Source organism: Oxyura jamaicensis, chromosome 4 (assembly GCF_011077185.1).
Source record: "Oxyura jamaicensis isolate SHBP4307 breed ruddy duck chromosome 4, BPBGC_Ojam_1.0, whole genome shotgun sequence".
NCBI lineage: Eukaryota > Metazoa > Chordata > Aves > Anseriformes > Anatidae > Oxyura > Oxyura jamaicensis.
In genome coordinates, this window is record NC_048896.1 from 23,438,623 (window position 1) to 23,457,969 (window position 19,347).

Consider the following 19,347-nt stretch of genomic DNA (forward strand, 5'->3'; position numbering starts at 1 on the left):
CCCCCCCCCCCCCCCGGCCCGTCGCCCACCTTCTGCAGGAGGCGGCAGCGGCTGCACTGCACCTCGGCCACGCGGAATCGGTCGAGCCGGTGCTCCTCGGCGCCGTCGTGGCACAGGCGGCAGGGGTACAGCTTCCCGCAGCACGGCGCCTGCAACGAGCACGGCTCGCCTCAGCGCCCGGCCGCGAGCCCCGAGCCCCGCGCCCGCCCCGCCGCCGCCTCACCCGCAGCAGGCAGCCCCGCCGGTAGTGCTCGCAGCCGCCCTCCTGCTCCCCGACCGCCGCCATGGCTCGGCCCGGCCCGGCCCGGCACAACGCCCCGCCGCCGCGCCGCCCCTTCCGCTGAGGGAGGCCGGGCTGCCCGGGTGGCGGCTCGGCCCGGGGAAGGCGTTTCGGGGGCGTTTCAGCTCGCGGAAGGCCGCTGGCGTCTTGCGTTTCTCTTCTGTCCAGGGCCGTCTGGCATCACCCCGAAAGGCTGCTAACCGAGAAGCTATCCGAAGCGGCTCCCCTCCACAGAAGAGTGGAAAATGGGGAAGGGGGTGCCGGGGCCATGCAGCCCCCGGACCTCACGGAACGCCAACCAGCAGGGTTATTCCGCCCGGAGACAGAGAGGTAAAAGGCAAACTGCAGAGGTGCTGTCTGGATGCTGCTGCGGGCAACGGGGAGCCTGTGCTTGTAGATGTCTGCAAGAAAACTAGACCACAGCTGTTAATAAAAACTCCCAAAGTCCTGTTCAATACAGGCAATGCCGCCAATATAAATGAGCAGATACAACGCCAAGTTTACTTCCAATGAAGACTAGGTGAGCACCTTTTACGTATGCAGTCACACACACACCAAGAAAATTTGGAATTGTAATAGCCTTTTATTTAAAAATTGTAACGTACCTGTCAAAACACAGCATAGCAACAGAACACTAAATATGATGACATTCATACTGTATTCTGCCATGATACATCAATGAGCCAATTTTGTGGAAAGGCAACAAGTTCCAAAATTAACTACACCATTCAGGGGTGTGAGCTGTGACAGGCTGCCAGAACACAGGGCTGAGGGCAACACGAACTGCCCGAAGCCAGCTGAGAGCAAAAGTAGATGCATAACAGTCCAAAGATAAAAGTGATCTGTTCTTTTTCTCCCCATAAGCCGCTGTTGAGGTTTATATTTCCAAGTCCCATTTCCCCAAGGGACCTAAAGGACTATGACTTACTGAAGGACTAAGTGACTTGCTGAGCACTCACAAAAACCTTTCCACATGCCATCTGCATCACAGTTCAGTATTTTTTCCGATGTTCTTCCTTCACCATTAACAGGAGACACATGCTCACCCAGTGCAGCCAGACAACAGGCCCAGTTTAACACCTAGAAGTCTGGGGGAAGAGGGCACAGAGGGAAAAGGAACCTAACACAAGTTCACACGTGCTGCTGAGCAGAGCAAGGGTCTCAAAGGAACAGTTAGGAACATTTACACATTTAAATTTCTTGCACATTTTTTTCATGGATATTTTTGCCAAGGCAAAGGTGCTTTCCAATACAGAGCAGGTAGCCCACCAAAACATACCAAATTCAACAGCTATCTGCTTTCGTCACAACTCATTTAAAAAGAACTCCCCCTTGTGAGGGCAGTAGTTAAGACAAAAGAAAGCCCAGCCTCCTCTGAAATACTCCAGAGCAGCTTCTGCCCATCACACACTGATAACCACTATTTTTTTCTGAGCAGCCTGCCAAGACCTGGCCCTAAGCCAGGAAGTCAGCATTTTGAGAGCTGTTTCGCATTGCAAGAAATCCAGCAGAAACAGCTGCGAGAACTCTGTCCTCAAACTAGACGCAAGTCACTTCCCATCGTAGTCCAATGGCTAACGTGAGAGTAAGAGGTCCTCCTCTCTTCTCCAGAGACCGCGTGGTGTTAGCACCTGGAGACTCGGGTGGGTTGTTCCCACTGTGTCAGCCGCTTGCATCAAGAGGAGAAAAGCAGGATGATACAGGCAAACAAAAACAGGGAGGTATTCCCTGGTGACAGGCTTCCTTTAATTTTATTTATTAAAAGCTGTGCACTTCCTAAAGCTGTGCACTTACACCCTTATGTTTCACAGATGAGACAGCTTTAGTAAGGTTCCTTTTTCCCACTTATATTATCAGGATTTCTTTTTCTTTCTTCTTAGTAGCATTAAGCCATCACATCACATGCATTTACGTGCCAAATACACTCACACAGATTAAGAGCACGTGCAGTACTTGTGCACAAGACTAAAAAGACATTTCAGAGTTAGCAGTTGCTCCTCTGCCTCAAAGAGGAAACACCGGAGCCCAAACTATAAAATTAAGATGCACAGATTGCACACTCACATTAATAGTCTTGCCATGACAAGCCCATCTATGCAGGACACAAGGTTCCAATGAAGCCAGCAAGACTTTGGAGCACAACCTCTGAGGAGCCTTCCAGAGAACCTTGCCTCCTTCCCCCCCTTTCACCTCCCCAATATCTGTAAAGAAAGCTGCATGTGGTCCTCAGTAAGCAGTCTTCACACCCAGAGTGTGACATGTGAAAGGATTTTCCCATCACACATAGTTAAGTGTTTATGAAACAACCCATTTGAAAGACACCAGGAGGCTCTCCTGTAGAAATTAAAGCCTACCTTTTAAAGGCAAGTGTGATCTTCTCTGTAACGCTAGTGCTCAACTCTAGGGAAACCGACTTCTGATGTATCAGGCATCAAGTTCCCTGATATCTGTCAATTGGGAAAGAAATTTTTCAAATTCCAATTGTAGTTATCATATAGGGAGAACAATGAGAAACCACCTTCTACCTTCTAGGTACATATGCAATGCCAACACACAACTGTTCTTTGATCAAATCAGACTTCATAAAATTATGCCAAGAATACACCTTTTTCCCCTCCAGTACAGTCTGCCAAACCTCAACTGGATGCAAGGTTGCCAAAGTGGCAGCAGCCTATGGAATTACTGTGGTGCAATTGGCTGAAGTAACTAGGAAAATAAAACTAATGTTCACATTTTGAAGAAAAGGTACAGCACTGAAGACGCTTTCAGGGTAGGGCATAGCTGCATTACCTGAGCGTTCCCTAAGCCTCCAACCTAAGATGCTATCGCACTGGGGGAACCCGGTGTGCTGGCCCTAAGGAACAGTACGGAGCATGGAGTGGAGTGGAGACACTGTGGCTAGGTTCTGTGACCAGGTGGGGACTCGATTGTTCTTGTGCACACCAAGACCAATAAGCCGCACTTTTTGCTACCCTGAGCCAACGACCTGTCATGGTTTGACAAACGCTGTACTCTAGTGTACTTTTGCTCATTATAATATCATTATAATAGCAAAACACACCTCCATCCCAAAAGCTACCCACCTCCAAGGTGCGACCACCCCTCAATGAGCATGTGCTCTGAATTTCTCGGAGCCTACTCCTTTAAATGGAGACAGGAAAACTTTTCACCAATCACAACTAAGATATGCTTGACTAGAGTCACTCAAGCTCCATCTAAAAGATAGAAAATAATATAAATTGGCCTAAGAGAGAGGGGATGTTAGGGAAGATACCACCATCTTGAGAACCTCCTGACCTCTGGAATCAGTTGATGGGCTGAGCCTCTCTCCTGCCCCCCACTGGGACGCCTTTGGGTGAGATTTGAACACTCAGTTATGCTGTGTGTCTCCGCAGAAACTTAGAAATCTCTATAGAGTCTTTGTGCCTTTTAACGCGTTAATTTCCAGGCTGAGCACCTGTGTATTTCATGCATGCTAGCTTGCTTTTGCAGACAGTAAATTATCGCTGGCAATCCAAAGAACCTGTGTACCTGGTGCTGTAATAAATTGCACCTAACTGCATTGTTCCTAGCCGTGACAGTTCTCACTGAACACAACTAGAGTAAGGGCATGATACGTTATTGGTGAATCCATGACCGTGGCAATTCAGTGCTCTGAATCCAACCAGGCCCCTATCAGTTAATGTGTTATTGGTGAATCTGTGATTGTGATAGTTCAGTACCCTGAATCCGACCAGACCCCTAACGGTTAATCGGCTACACCCCTTAACGCGACAATTGCACAACTCCCACAACATTTCAGCAGTACTGGAGAAGTAATCTCTAAGAGTTCCAAATATTTCCCTTCTTTCTCTCCCCATGCCTGATTCCTACACTTCCTCCCTCCCTACTGCAGTCATCCCCTCAACGTATAGCACAGTCAGAACAACTCTGTTCAAAACACATATTCTTCCTGTATTTTTCTTCAGTTTTGGAAAATTGGGTAATTGGGTTTACTTCCACCTCGATCCAGCCAGATGAAATTGCAACAATTCACGTTGCCAGTAAAAACCACAGTATTTAGCTAACCTCAGAGAGAAAAGCAAAGCCCCATGTTTCATCTGTGACCCTTCTCCTTCCCCTCCCAGCTCAAGACCTCCAATGTTTCTACTTAGACACTTGAGAAACCAAGACAAGCTTTGCTTCTGTTAAGAGCCAGGCAGAAACCTTGTGGGTCACACTTCAGAAAATCCTGAACCAAAGAAAAACACAGCACCAAGAATTATTTTATTTCTTTTTTACCTGCTGTGAGGCCAGACTTGGGTTATGGAGATCAATAGCAGCAAGGGAGGGGACCCGTGACTCTGAAACTATTTTATTTTCCTTTTTGGGATATCTGGGATGCCATGCTGCAAAATGCAACCAATGCATACAGTGTTAAAGAAGTCAGAGCTGACTGTTGTAATGCAAACTGCTTTCTGCCACTGATTTAGGCTCAAGGTTTTATGTAGAGGACATTAAAACTCATACCTTCTACTCCTCTCAGTTCAGGGAGATGATTTAGTTCTGGCAAACGCACATCTGCCTTGGAGAATTCCCATTTTTTTGTATTTGCCTGAAGGATGTTCTTGTCATTAGAAAACTGAAATGAAGTGAATTATAAATGCCAGCTTGTGCACAATATAAAAAATGAAGCTATTTTCAAGTTTCAAACTTAAAATTTATCAACACAGCAATGTTCTGCTGTAGTTGGAACTTGCACATTAGTAAAATAAAATAGTATGCCCTATGTTTAAAGGAATTCATTCTGATTATATGTAATTTACACATTAAAAACCAACAGAATGGCCACAACAGAACGAATAAACAACAACAAAAACAATGTTGATCATCTAAATGAGACTGCTTTCAAAGAGACAAAATACAATGGAGAATGGCTCAGATTAGTTCTCTGGAAACAGTCAAATATTCCTGCTAATATGGAAAAATATTATCTAGGTAGTGAGTGCAATGCAGAACTGTGTATTTCACTTATTTTCATTAGTAACGTCACATGCATTTGTGACCTGACTAACTGAAGCCATGACAAAGTGAAATCAAAATCCTAAGCTCTGCTTCAACAGTGCAGCACACACGAAGAGATCCACTCTTTCTGTCCAGGCAAGATGTCATGGATGTATTCCATGGCTCCAGGTATATATTCCAGGTATCCTGTGTTGGATCGCTCCCTCCCTTCCTTTAAAAAAACAGTCCTCTAACATAAAACGTGTTTCATATAAGATAATACTAACAAAGGATAGTGGATGACACAACTGCTGGAAAAAATGGCTGTTGGAAAAAAGGGTATTTCTGGTTGAGAGTTATGGTGAAGGCGGCAACAGAAGGGATTCTTGACAATAAAGCACATACTTCAGAATTTCACTTTATTTTTTGCTTAGTCAAGGCGGAAAGACACAACTTACCGATGTCAAGCTTACACTATAATGGCCTGCTGGAGAATGCTTCCTTTGCTTTAGAAATGGCTTCAAGTATTTTTTACTCTTTTCATCAACTCTGTAATGAAAAATGACCCAAACTGTGTATTAACCCAGGGTAACATGGTAAATATAAATACAAACAAATGCAAGACACCCAGAACAACTGATACTAAATGGTAAGCTAAAAGGCCCGAAGGGATAACACTCTCCATGAGCCCAGCTAACAAAAAAGTTTCATCCAAAGGACTCACAGAAAGGCCAGTATCACAGCTGCTGGCAAGCTGTTGCCATCTAGCAGTGTTTTGCCTAATGCAGAAACACAGAGACCCCCCGGCTGCGTGGACCCTCACAGCTGCTCGGGGTGAAGCCAGGCTTTCTAATCCATGTACAATCCTCCTCCCAAGAGCTGCTCCTAGCTGTATCTTGTCCCAACCCCCCTTCTCGCACTCCCACATCATTCCCTTGCACCTCCCTCAGCACATTGCATCTTCTCAGTAGCAGCGTCCATAGACACAAGCTCCTCCAGCTCTGCTCCCGTACCTATAGTTATGGTTTCCAGGCACAGGCCCCATCCCAGCCACAGTGGGAGAAATGTTCTGGTTGATGGGAGGAATAACTATGCCTGCATTCTTGGCATAGTCCAAGCTGCTGCTGGAATCTTTTAGGCTGGTTTGAGGGCCTATTTTAAATGGGTTGATTGCACTGTCATACAGGGAGCTGTGGATGGAAGATCGCTCTGCTTTCTCTCCATCAGCTTTAGAGCGCTTCACTTTGAACAGCTTTGCATCTCTGCTCTTTGGGTCAATGTTGAAATCCTGTTTGGGAAGATAAACATCATACTTCTTTTATAGTTATGTTTAAAAAGTAACTTAGAGCTGCGCATGCAGGAAAAAGTCAAAAGCCTAAACCTGTACAACTCTGCAAGGATCTGATGGAGATGGCGTTGTTTTTAGTAGTGAGATAGAAAGCCTGTTTGCCATTAAACTTGGAAGGAGGAAACTTGTCAGGGTTCCAGCACTCTCTGTAAATAAGTCACCTTGGAATGGGATCGGAAGTGATGGAGGAAGAACAGCCGTATCATGTGTCACTTCCAAAGAAATAAGAACCAAGCCCAATGTCACCTCAATGTCACTTTGAAGCCTCTAGTCCTTTGTATCTGATTGAAAACAAAATATGCAATTTTGGAGATGGGACTTCAACGCAGGTAAACAGACGCATACAAATATGTTTTGCTCATCCAACATGACTTACACTTTCTACCTGATTCTCCCTTCAGCTCTGTATTTGCCAGAAATTGCATCGTGATGCATTTTACTGACAAGGGTCCGACCAAATAGCCACCTGCAGACTGTCCAGCCAAGCACCAGAGCAACTTCTAGCAGCCAGTCAGCACCAAAGGCACAGAATTTCTACGTGACAGCCTGAAGGCTGTACTGCACCGAGCATCAGAGCAACAGAGGCACAGGACTGCTGTAATGCCTTGAACTGAATGACTAAGTCTTCAGCACTGTTTAGACTTACAGTGACTTACAGAGGTGAGCTTCTCTGCCACATCAGTTATCTAGTCTTTTTTTAATGAAATGTAAAATTATGCTTATATTTTTGCTATGCGATTAAACTGCAGCACATACTTATATAGTGATTTTAAAAGACAAAAAAAAATACAGGTCTGGAAAACAAAGATCGACTAACCTGGACACCAAGCATCTTTCTTTCTTCTAAAGCATCATCTTTATCCTTTCTGCTGAATTTTGATTTTTTTTGTACTTGATGGTCTCTGGCATCCTTCTGAATCTTTAATTTAAGCTTCTGAGCAAATCTACATTACATATCATGTAAAGGGGAAGGGAGGGGGAGAGAAAAGGTTTCTGTTAATCTAAATATCATTACTTAGTGGTCATGTTATAGCCATCCAAGTAATCAAACAAACCTTGTCCTTTTAAGTAATGAGAAGCCAACTGAATACAATTTATCCATTAAAGTCTTACACATGCACAGTTTCCACATCACAGTAGTAGAGGAGGTTGTATCCCAGTCTGGTATAGACACGGACTCTAAATACACTGTCAGACAATACTACCCACTACCCAAAATGCTGTGACACTGGGCGCACACTGATGAATTAATGTTGTGACAAGGTAATGTGGTAAACATGCTACTGCACTGTGTTCCCATTCAACTGTTCTCCCATTTTTCAGGAAGGCTAAAACCAAACAAAACCAAAACACTCGGCAACCATTAGCTCTGCAAAATCAGCATGCGATCTTCAAGCACAACTGCTTAATTTCCTTTTAATCTTGTCCTATTTTAAGCAAGAAATGAACTGTTTACCTTTCAGCAAATCCATCCTTGTTAAAGAAATCGCACTGCAAGAGTTCAGCACAAGACGGTCTTTTGTCTGGGTCAATCTGCAAACACCTCTGTCAAACCACCGTAAACATTAGAAGGCAGATACTTCAGAAATAAAACAAAGGCTTTAACATTTCCAAATGAAGTCAAGAAAAAGAGCTGCAAAGCTCCCACTTCTGGGGCCTCTTATGCTGAGATAGGCCCAAGAGACATGTGCTTTTTCCACCAAGAAAAGTTTAGTATTTGCTGGCTACATCCATTCTAATCACTAGGGCTCACAAAGACTGATTGCATAGGTAATGCCTGCCACACAAATAGATCCCAATAAAACTCTCATTTTCAACTACATTTGTTTGGCTGAGGCTTTAGAAACTGTTTTGCTCATGAGGCATTTCAAACACAACCAAGAGTTTTTTAGGTTATTTTAGTTACCCAGCATATCAATGCTCCAGTTTATAGTGTGAAAGAAGAAAAAAATCTTCAGAATCAATTACAAGTTGTATGCTTCCTAGCTCCCACACAGTAGACACACAGCTCCGAGAGCAAGGTGTGTGTTTGGATGTCGTCCCACCCAGGCCTCTTTGCTTGTGGTGCCTCCACCAGCCTGTGGAGAGGGTTGTATCCACACAGCTCTGCTAGCAAGGAAAACATAAGGAGCTGTGTATGATCCACAGAAGAGGTGCAAGGCATGCTACAAGCCTCCCTCAGAGAGTACGCAGTGATCCTTTTGGCTCTGGGATGATTGGCTCAGTCTCCCCCATCACGCAGGACAGCAGCTGAAGCATCTTTATGGTCCTCACTGACCTGCCAACCCAAGCAGTTCATTGTTGCATGGGTAGTTGAAAGCAAGCCAGATTAACAGAGCTAGCCCTTTTTGCGGGCTGCATTCAGTTCCCGAAGGCAAGGGACAAGTAAACAGAGAAAAGTTTGTACTAAATTCTAGACAGAACCTCTCCAAGGAACTTCCAAAATGATCAGGTACGTACCTTGGCTAAATTCAGCACTGCAGAGGAGAGCTTGGGGTATTGTCTGTCCAGAGATTCAGCCTCCTTCACTTCAGGCAACCTCATGCCAGCCAAGTGGGGGTTTTTATAGAATAACTCTTGGTGTCTTGGAATTAAATTACCTTGAATCAAACAACCAGAGCAACCACATGGAAGAAATGCAGTCCTGCAGAATGTTCAAGAGGCCAAAATACTGGAGCAGCATTACCGAAAGGGCTACAGTGTGGGTCACTCTCCACTCATGCACCATGACTTGATGCCACCTGTACCCACAAGCTCCTAGCCCCCCTTCATAAAAGACGCTAAGAAATCTTGCTCTCAGAAACAGTTCAGCACACACCAAAGTCTCTTCCCACACCCTCTTCTCCCATCAAGACTTATTGAACCCCTTCATTAGTGCACTAGCAGCCTGACCGGCTGTTCTTACCCAGGCACTTGGTGATACGGTAGAGCTGGTCAATGTCTGAGTCTCCGGGGAACAGGGGCTCTCCTGTGAGCATTTCTGTTACCAGACAGCCAATAGCCCACACATCCACAGCCCTGGAAGAAAAACATCCCTGCTCAGCACAGCTTCATTCGTGTCTCGGAGCTAAAGGCTGAGCTGGGCCAGCACCCAGCAAGCCTTAAGCAGGTTACGAGCCCCAAGGGCAGCTCTGGCCCCATAAACAGCAAGACGGCTGTTTTCCAAGCTTACAAGTGCTCTGGCAAATGCCAAGGATTCAGCTCCTGAAACAGGGACACGCTAGCAGAAGCCTGACCAATGTGAAATCATTTTCCAAACCCCAATGCTTTAAAAATTCTAGTGCAATGTAATACATAAGAAAAATGTTGCCCTTTGGAGACCACAAAGGTAAGCCCCTTTCCTTTCTGCAGGTGTTCTTCCAGGGCACTTACCGGAAATGAACTTTAGGGACATAAAGAGCTGGACAAACAGGCCTGTGAAAGGTAATTTAATTTCTGATGTGTTTTTGCAGCACCGGAGAACCCCGTAAGAAAAATCTCATTCCTTCCACCTCCTCCCCCCTGAAATGTCTGTCTCATATTGTCTAGAGGGACTTCTCTGCCTCCCATCCAGGACTCCATCTGTGCAGGGGGGAACCAGCCTCCTCTGCTACTAGCACTGGCAACCAACAAGTTCCTACAGACAACAGACTAGGAATGTGGCTGGCTCAGTGTCTCCTCTCCTTCTGAGCCAGGAAAGCCTAGCATGGGCAGCAGTTAGCTCCAGAGAAGAGGAGAAAAGCTTCAGCATTTACAAGCGAGTAACCAGCATTCCTTTAACCTGTTTGCCAAGCAAGAACCCAGCCTCTCCCCAGAACAGAGCAACCCCCAGGCCTACAGCCCTTCTGCAGCCTTGCCTGCCCGTCTCCTACCTGCCGTACTTGGTATCTCCCACCAGCAGCTCTGGGGCTCGGTACCATCGGCTTGCCACATAGTCCGTGTAAGCTTCCCCAGAAGCTGCCAACGCGCGAGCAAAACCGAAGTCACACAGTTTTACAACTCCTGACTGGGAGACTAGTATGTTCTCTGGCTTAATATCCCGATGTATTATCTGCACAGAGAAAAGCAGGTCAAGACAAATCATTTCGCCATGCTAAAATGACTGGCCCGCCGGAAACAGTAGCTTTATCACATTCAGGTAAAAAATCACATTTCTGCAGGCATGGGAAATGCACAGAATTTATTTATCAAGCGCCAACTCAAGTGCACAGGTGAACACAAAACCTCTAGGTTTTGTACAGAATTGTTAATTTTGTGCACCTCTCTGCATGTATTTACCACAGATATTTTACAGGCACAATTTATTTTACTTTCAAATCACAAGTATTGCATACCCTGCAGTTAAACATGAAGAGTATTTTAGGAATACGTGTGAGACAGCTTCTCCAAACATAAGAAGAAATATATACATATATACATCATAGTTACAAGAAGACGATTAAATTGGCAAACCTGTGTTACAAATCAGTCAAAAATAAAAACCTAAAAATGTTGAAGAAAAAAAATAAAGCTTCTGAAAGAGAGACCATATCCCTCTGCCAGAGGAAAGTCAGCCTTCAGCGAGGTGACACCAGCATTTGAGCCATCTGGACCTCTGGATCCTCACAGGAGGATCTCTCACAGGTCAGTCACAGACAGACTACTGGATTAGCTATTGTCAGACTCTGACATTTAGTGTGAAACTCAGTCAGGCCCTTCTGCTCAACTTCCATCTTCCAGCCCAAGCTCTATTTCTCTAAGTTTTAATAAGTACCAAATATACATCTCTGTATCTATCCATTCCAAGTTAAGTGCAGAGCGCACTTCTCATGCATACTTACATTATGGCTGTGACAAAATGCTACTCCTCTTAAAATCTGAAATAAGTATTTCCGAACCCTGCTGTAGTCTAGTCCGTTTGGAAATGCCTTAAGATCATCAAGCACTGTGTGATCCACGAACTCAAATACCAGATACCACCGTTTCTTCTTTTTACACACTTCCAGCAGGTTCACGAGATTCTCGTGCCTGAGTTGCTGTTATAAAACAGGAAATATTTCGTGAGAGCATAAAAACATTTAATGAGTAAACTAAGACCAGACACTTTTAACTACAGCCCAGCAGATGCATTGCCCTAGAGTGCTCTTCCTGTCATAGCACCCACATTCATTTGTTCTTAAAATCAGCTCGCCGATATTTCAGACAGGCTTTATTTTGCCACTTTTTAAGGTAACTTGGAGGACTTCCACCACCTCCTATATGCAGATACCTGTATTTGGAACCCAGAAATAAATGAAATACTGACTAAGGGCATTGCTTTTTGCTGCAAACAGCTCAAGGAGCAATGAACACAGCTTTTTGCTGTAACGTTGGGCTGTGTCTGAGACTCAATCTTATTTAAGAGACATTCTCATAAAGGTGGCCAAGTAACTCTATGCTACCCTGCCAGCTCCCTCAGAGTATAAGGTTCAATGCCAGCTACTCCTTCCAGATAGGATTCAGAGCACCCAAAGAATTGATGAAGACAGTTGTCAATGTTTTGTTTTAGAAAACTTTTTGCCTCTCTCAATAACCCAAAGCAGATTCATCTCTTTTCTCCCATATTTCCAGTAAGTTTTACTTTTCTTCTCTTTCATTCATTTCTCTAGAACTTCCTTTTAAGAATCTCTTAAATCCCCTTTTCCAAATAGTTCCCAAACCAGTTGCAATACCTCTGTTCTACCTAGCTGCCAGTTCATCACCAGCTACTTAATATCTGTATCTTAATTTTTCGTATAAAACTGTTTAAAGACTTTTTTTTTTTCGCTCCTACCATACCCAAAGCATTTCTGTTGGCACTGCCAGCACATTTACAATAAGCAAGGTGACAGAATACAAGTACACTGAATGGATAAAGTTCAGCATTCTTACCTAAAATGCTCCAGTTAACGTTTAAACAGCTTTGATTAAACTGTCTCTAGCGGATTTTGAGTGAAAAGTGACAAGCCAAGGATTTGAAGATTTTTTTCTTTAATTAATTTATTTATTATATGCAGAGGGGAAAGCTGCAGATTTCAGGGAACACGACCAAGGAAGATGCAAAAGGACCGCAGACCAATTTCTCAGGAGGTCTGAAAGATGAAGATTTTGTAAAATGATGCTCAGTTAGAAATCGAGAGTGGGGGGCTGTTTTTCGTACCTTTTTGACCTGAATGCAGCACCTGAATTTGCTCGTTACGTATTGAGAGCTCCTGGCCCAGCATCCCTGCCTGAGCAGGTCTGCATGGGTGAAAATGCAGGAGGACCTCTGGGTGCAGGAGCTGGGCTGCTCTGCACAAGGACTGCTCTGAACGCTGAGCCAAATCTAGCCAGGCTCTGCCCTCCCTGGCCAGCAGCCCCAGGTCAGTTTTTTCCAGCACCAAGACTCGGACTCTGGCAGCTAAAAGATCGAGTGCTGTACTATGGGCACTTCTCCACAGTGTCATCGACATGACTGGAGGTAGGGCAAAACGCTGTGCCAGGGGCAAATAACAGCTGAGGTGCTAAGATCTAGCAAACACTTCTGATTTAAAAGACCAGTAAAATGTAGGCTCAGTGGAGCAACTTAACAGTAAGAGGGAGAGACTGTAGCTCACATCCTGGGGCTCAGCAGCAACCGCTTTCTCTGTGTCCTTTGTGGTCACATCCATGTCCATGCAGAGGGGTGCTGTGCTAGGCAGTACTGCTGCACAGGTCGTCAGCAGGTGAACTGCTTTTACAGATGCTGTCATATTCTTAATACTGCCTTTCAGAATCAAGTTCAAACAAGCTGCAGCAGTTCAGTCCTCTCAGCTGTTTCCTCAAGATCTTTTCTCGAGAATAATTTACTCCCTGCACAGGGGATCTGAAGAGATGTTGCTGTTTTCAGTAAAGATTAAATTTCTGCCCAAACTCCAGAACAGAAAAAAAAATAAAATAAAAGGTTCACAGGGAACGAGCAAGTGAAGAAACTACAAAACTAAATCTCTTGATATTTATTCTTACTGTGAGAGACAATTTACTGAGCTATATATGGAAAAGTCCCCCTTGCTAAGTTCCCATTTACCCAGGAAAACAAGTTAATTTCCAGCACACCTGGGAGGCGGTACGTGCTCTGACTCAGTAACTAAGCGAGGCTTGCCAGCAGACCAGGTCCAATCCAGATTCATGCAGACTTGCTGTAAGTGTTTGAGGGACAACGCTTTGAGCTGCTGGTTGCATCTCAAGCTCCAGCAAGTACATTCCTATTAACTCTAAGTGTCTACAGCTATTGCAGCAATAACAGAGATGACTTTCCTCTCCTCAGCACAGGGACTGGAGTCTGGCAGACAGCGCACACCTTCACTGGAGCTCAGGGAAGAAGGAAAATGCCACTACTGCTGCTGCTAGAGGTTACAGTGGAAAATACAGGGCCTGAAGGTGGTGAAAAAAAAACAACAACAACTGGAAATGATGTGTGTCCTGGCACTGAATACCACCTGCATCCTTACCATCCTACTCATGAAGAACTGCAGCAGAAAAACCTTACAGTGAAGCAGCTTAGGAATTTGCAAAAGCTTTCATATAAAGAACAAAGGCAGAACAGGGAGCAGGAAGACCACATGATGGAGCACTGAAGAGCACGCACACAAAACCCCCTTGTTTATCTAAAGCTCCTGGGTATTTTTCCAGACTATCTACAGCCCATGGAGAACCTTTAATGAACTAACCCACACAATGAGACCACAGAGCTTGCCAGCAGTAACACTGCTGATAAGAGGCCAACAGGCAGATGGACATTTATGTGAGGATAAAGAGTCCACAGCTGATAACAGACAAATCACACACTCAGGCAGCAAGAGACACAATGTCAGCTGGCTTCAGCCTAGGGGCTAACCGTTGACCGATAAGGTTCAGGAGTTTGCTGCTTGCCCTCCTCCAGCCTCTTGCAGGCAGTTCAAGCCTGCCAGGAAAGTGCCATAAAAACCCCACTGTGTTCCTAGGAGCAGATTTCCATATCAGATAACATTAGCACCCAGCCTGGTCAGGCCCACTGTCACGCATCCAGGTCACCATTTACCTGCAGATTTTATGAGCTCAACATTTGCCTTGTTTTCAGCAAATCAATAGCAGGAAGGTGCTGTCTTTCGGTATACAAGGCAGAGGTGACACAATTATTCCCAGGAAGGCATATGGAGACCTTGGGGTCACTTCATTTTACCTTTACCTGCTGAATACCGGGCACACAAACAAGCTTCTGACTGAGTCGGGGCTAGCTAGAGGGAAAACTTCAAGGGGTAAATGAATCCACCACGGCTTGGCTGCTCATGGGAGCACAAACAGGACCTGACCAAGCCTCACTTTGTCATTTGTGCTTTAAAAGCTTATGTACAGTGGTACTGTACCCCTTCTAAAAAAGCTGTCAAAACTGAGAGTGTCTTAAATGTACACCCACGCTCCAGCTTCCCTGGGTAAACAGCACTCCTTAAATTAGGGAATATCAAGAGGCAGCTTTTCCCCATCTAGTCGCTATGGGAAGATCTTACCCGTCAGCTCTGACCACTAACACCTGTAACACAAGGGAAGCCCTGATCGCAGACACTCAGCTCGAAGGTGTCTGCCTTCATGACAGCGTTTAAATACCTGTCTCAGAATTCGGTAATGAGGAATCTACCCCCAAAGCTACCAAAAAGACACCTCCTTGGTCTTTAAAATGCAGCTTCGCCTCCAGGGGCTCCCCCCGCTCACCTTCAGCAGCTTGATTTCCCTCACGGCGATCTTCCTCACCATCGTGTCATCCTCGCTTTCCAGGAACTTCTTGATGGCGACCACCTGCCCGCTCTCTTTGTTCCGGCACCTGGTCACCACCCCGTAGCTGCCTTTCCCGAGGAAGCCGAGGACCTGGTACTTCTCCATCTCCCCCCTCCTTCCCAAGCCCCGGGAAGCCCGGACGAGGGCTGGGGCTCCTCGCCCGGCGCCTCACGCTGCCCGGAGGGCACGTCCCGAAAGCCCACCGGCACCGGGGCCACGGCAGGCACCCGCCGCAACGCGCAACGGCCGCCGCAACGGCCGCCGCCGCGGGCGCCCCCTCCCGCCCTTCGCCGCAACGGCCGCCGCGGCTCTGAGGGGACGGCCGAGAGGCTCCGCCGCTCCCTGTCCCCCCCCGACACGACGCCTCGTCCCGTCCCCCGTTACCGTCCTGCTGCCCTTTGCCCCCCCGTTACCGTCATCACCCCCCGCGGGCGTCGTGTGGAGGCGGAGGCACCGCCGTGGTGCTCCCCCGCCCCGCGTGGGGTCGATGTCAAAAGTGATAACCCCCCCTTTTTTTATTTTTTTCCCTTTCCAAGCTTGTCCAGCATGAGCAAGGGATTATTTTCGTGTGGGAAACCTTGTTATTTTCTTAGCGCAGTGCTGCCTGGGGCCTCAGCACTGCATGCAGAGCACAGGGGCTGGAAGGGAAACACACAGCCCACAGCATCCTACCCCCCCCCCCCCCCCCGCCCCCGTTCCAGGGCTGACAGATCGGGGCCCTTGTGTGAGGGAAAAGCTAGGGGACACAGCATCCTACAGCCCAAAACTGCTCTTGCAGTGTGTTTACAGTGCCCGGATGAAAGGTGTCTTAAATAGACCTCCAGCATCTTGAAGCAAAGATAGGAAATGGTAGTCTGTTCTTCTCTACGTTTCATCTAGCTTTTCAAGGTCTTCATATCCTTGGTGAGGGCTTAGATACACTACTTTACCTCTTGGGAAAGCTAGGGCAACAACACAAAAAAGCAAAGACAGCAAGCCCTTTGCAGAGACAAACCACTTTAACTACTTGTCTTATCAAGAAGAGTAGTATTGTTTTCTGATGTGATTCAGAAGAGTAGATGGCCTTGTCATGTCTTGCAGTGAAAGTTAAGGTTCAACTACATTATGATCCTTGAAACCGTCGTCTCCTTATCATCCCTAAAGAGTATGTGGAGAGTCAGAAGATTGAAGAAAGAGGTAAGAGAAATATAAGTGGCATTTGATAAAAAATCAGCTGCAGTAACAGCTTTTCTTGCCTTTTTTTTTTTTTTTTTTTTTTTTTTTTTTTTTTTTCTCACAATGTTTGAGCCTCTTGGGGTCCCTTTTCATTTAATGTTCCTGTCACATTTTCAGTAGAGGTGCGTGCAGCAGTTTGAAGAAGCTACCTCAGAAAATCAGTACAACAACCACCATTCAAGATGTTCACTATTTCATTTTATACCCTCTTATTTAATTTATTGATATAGAGAATGTCAAATGTGTATCGATGTATGTTTGCCTACTGCTTTTTTTGGAGAACTTTTCCCTTCGTGGCAGTGACGATAGGGAATACCAGGATGTCAGAAGGGTATGTCCCATGAGCGTGCCAGGGGATGACATGGATTGATCCGTGTGTTCATGTACTTACATTTCCCCCATTCATGGTAGATGATTTACAGGAGCACGAAAGAGACTGCTCTCCAGCAGGCAGCTTAAATGCTGCGTGACCTTGCTCTTTTAAGGGTTGTATGTTTCCCTCAAGCAGCAAAAGTTTCCAGTACTTTCAGTTGCAAGCTGCTGCTTAAATGCACCAGAGAGAATTTCGAGGTTGTCTTTGGGCAGACTGTGGCAGCAGAGGGGAAGAGTACCTTCCCTTCACATGGGCGCCACCAAACATCCGAATTCTTCGCCCATCTGTGCAAGTATCCCGGGTAAAACCTGGTATCTGGACTGTCACGGGTGTGCGAGGGGCTGTCTCCCAAGTGGGGAGATAACCCAGGCGGGCAGAAAGAGGCAGGTTAGCCTCAGAGCGTGAGGAACCTTAAGAGAGAAGCACATCCCAGTGAGGAAGGTCACCTGCAGCACCAGGGGGCAGTACTGGGAGGGAAGGGGAAAGCAGCACCATGGCCTCTGCAGCTCTGCTCGCTGCACATTTTAATTCCGCAACATGAACCACGCTGGCCCGTGTCAGATGCCTCCTGCGCAGCCAGGTGGTGAGAAGGGCCCACATAGAGGTGACGCAGAGCACTGTACAAAGAGGCAGGGTGCAGGACAGCAGCCAGCTGGGGAATCGAGCTCAGGGCCCATGCTTCCAGTCAGTTCCAGCCACAGACGCACACGTCTCAGTTGTAGCAAGGACGTCCTTTCCAGGAAAATTGTTGGCCATCCACTTTTCCAAGCACCCTGCTGGCTAGTGAGCTGTGCCTTTACTGAAGAGTTTCCAGGGAAGAGTAATTCTTCTGACCCAGAGCCAGAAGGCAAAGCTGCTGGGAGACCTGACCAGCTGGATGCCTTCCCCTGGTCCCCCCTGGGCAAGATATTGAGTGCCCTCTGTTTAGCAAACCACTTAGCATTTGGCCCACACAAACCACAAATTATACCTTCTCACCTGGAGGGAATAAAAGCATTTCACCTCTCTTCATGCAATGAGACTGTTACATAAAAAGCCTCTTAAATTCTAGACCTTGTGATTTATTTCTGTTGGCCCAGCCATCAAGTTCAGACCATGCTCAAAGCTATCTACTTCAGCTACTGTTTCAGATCCACGGAGGTCTTAACCCTTGCTGTTTCTCCAATGAAAAAAACACTTTGGACTTAAAAGTTTTGTCATGTTCTCTAAAATCAGAGGAAAATCAAGTAGCCTCTGAAGACATGACTTTTGCTAAAATAAACCTCAAACTTTGCATCCTCCAATTTGTACTGTGTTGAAATGGTCTTTTAAAAACAAGCAAACAAACCAAAACTGAAAGCTTAAGGGTCCAAATCCTGGCTAAGCGTGCTGTTCTGACACCGACCTGTTTGCAAATAGCTTCTCTTTCAGACAGTGCTTCGGAGCAGGAAGCAGTGAAGCTTAAACAATAATCCCCCAGCAGCGTGCCCCAGTTTTGCAGTCTAACACACAGTTCAGGTTTCCCCAGGGATCGGGGACTGCCCACCAACACTCCCCCGCAAAAAGCTGCTCATTCTCTGCAGCTGCAGTCGTCCATGGCTCTTGGACAGCCCAAGCTCTTTCTTTGGCTGCTGAGCTGGAACCATTCTGTTATACTAAAAAGCATTACCCAGATAAGAACACCTCCCACTGACCTGCCCCAAAAGCCTGCCTGATGCCAGCATGGGGGTGAGATGGAGGAAGGTGGAACACCAGTGCAGCAGATGAGTGGAACAAACCCAGCAGATACTGTCCTGCCAGTTGGACTTTACAAAGGCTGCTGTTTTGCCGCCCCATTTCCAGTAATTAAATGCACCGCGTTCATGTTCCTTTGGAAAGCTTCAGTATTATGTTTCTCTGACACTCCCTTCTCTATTCTTTTACTCCTTTCCAAAATGAAAATAAAAATATTTTTTTAAAAACGGCAGACTCTGGGCTGAATCTGAGCAGTCATGCTTCAAATCTGAAAGTGCTCCCAACACCTATTTTCCTGTCTCAACCCCAAATTTGTGTCCCTACATGCTGTACTGTAAGAAACTGTATTGATTTGACAGCAGGATTTAATACTTACTGCTGCTTCACCATGGCACAGGCCATTCTGTCAGTCTGTGCCCCACCAACCACCTCCCTCCCACCTACTGCACTGTGCCCTAGTGTGCTCGTTCCTCAGACTCCCAGGATTGGTGTAGAAGGACATGAGTAACCCTGCTGGCCTTTTCTCTGTAGCCTGCTGGCTTCATATCTCAAAACCTTGCCCAGAAGCCCCTTGCTGCCCCTGGCCAGCCACGGTGCAGCCCACTCGGGAATCATACTTCATCTATAGGTGTCAGCCTTCCTCTGTCCTCTTCCTCCTCCCTCAGCAACACCTGCGTTATACAAGTGTCA

General features: G+C 46.3%; 2 protein-coding genes and 1 long non-coding RNA gene across 3 annotated transcripts in view; 1 reads left to right on the top strand and 2 right to left on the bottom strand.

Moving 5' to 3' along the window:
- RCHY1 (ring finger and CHY zinc finger domain containing 1) overlaps window positions 1–350 on the bottom strand; it is a 5,580-nt gene extending 5,230 nt beyond the window's left edge. Inside the window, exons 1-2 of the mRNA XM_035324491.1 lie at window positions 224–350; window positions 30–149 (exon numbers count right to left, since the gene is read on the bottom strand). Of these exons, the coding sequence (XP_035180382.1) occupies window positions 30–149; window positions 224–286 (183 nt within the window). The 5' untranslated portion in view covers window positions 287–350. The remainder of the gene's footprint in view (window positions 1–29; window positions 150–223) is intronic.
- A 775-nt stretch (window positions 351–1,125) lies between these two features.
- On the bottom strand, window positions 1,126–15,627 carry CDKL2 (cyclin dependent kinase like 2). Its single transcript, XM_035324484.1, has 13 exons — window positions 15,294–15,627; window positions 11,411–11,605; window positions 10,463–10,641; window positions 9,517–9,629; window positions 9,072–9,211; window positions 8,068–8,156; window positions 7,429–7,555; window positions 6,277–6,551; window positions 5,722–5,812; window positions 4,790–4,901; window positions 4,562–4,668; window positions 2,633–2,727; window positions 1,126–1,948 (listed from the first exon to the last, which is right to left on the bottom strand). Exons 1-12 carry the CDS (start codon window positions 15,459–15,461, stop codon window positions 2,668–2,670), a joined length of 1,656 nt encoding a protein of 551 aa, XP_035180375.1. The 5' UTR covers window positions 15,462–15,627; the 3' UTR covers window positions 1,126–1,948; window positions 2,633–2,667.
- LOC118165989 lies at window positions 1,884–7,435 on the top strand. The gene is made up of 2 exons (XR_004750303.1): window positions 1,884–2,001; window positions 7,013–7,435. It is a non-coding gene; the product is annotated as an uncharacterized LOC118165989 (long non-coding RNA).
- Window positions 15,628–19,347: the final 3,720 nt, after the last annotated feature.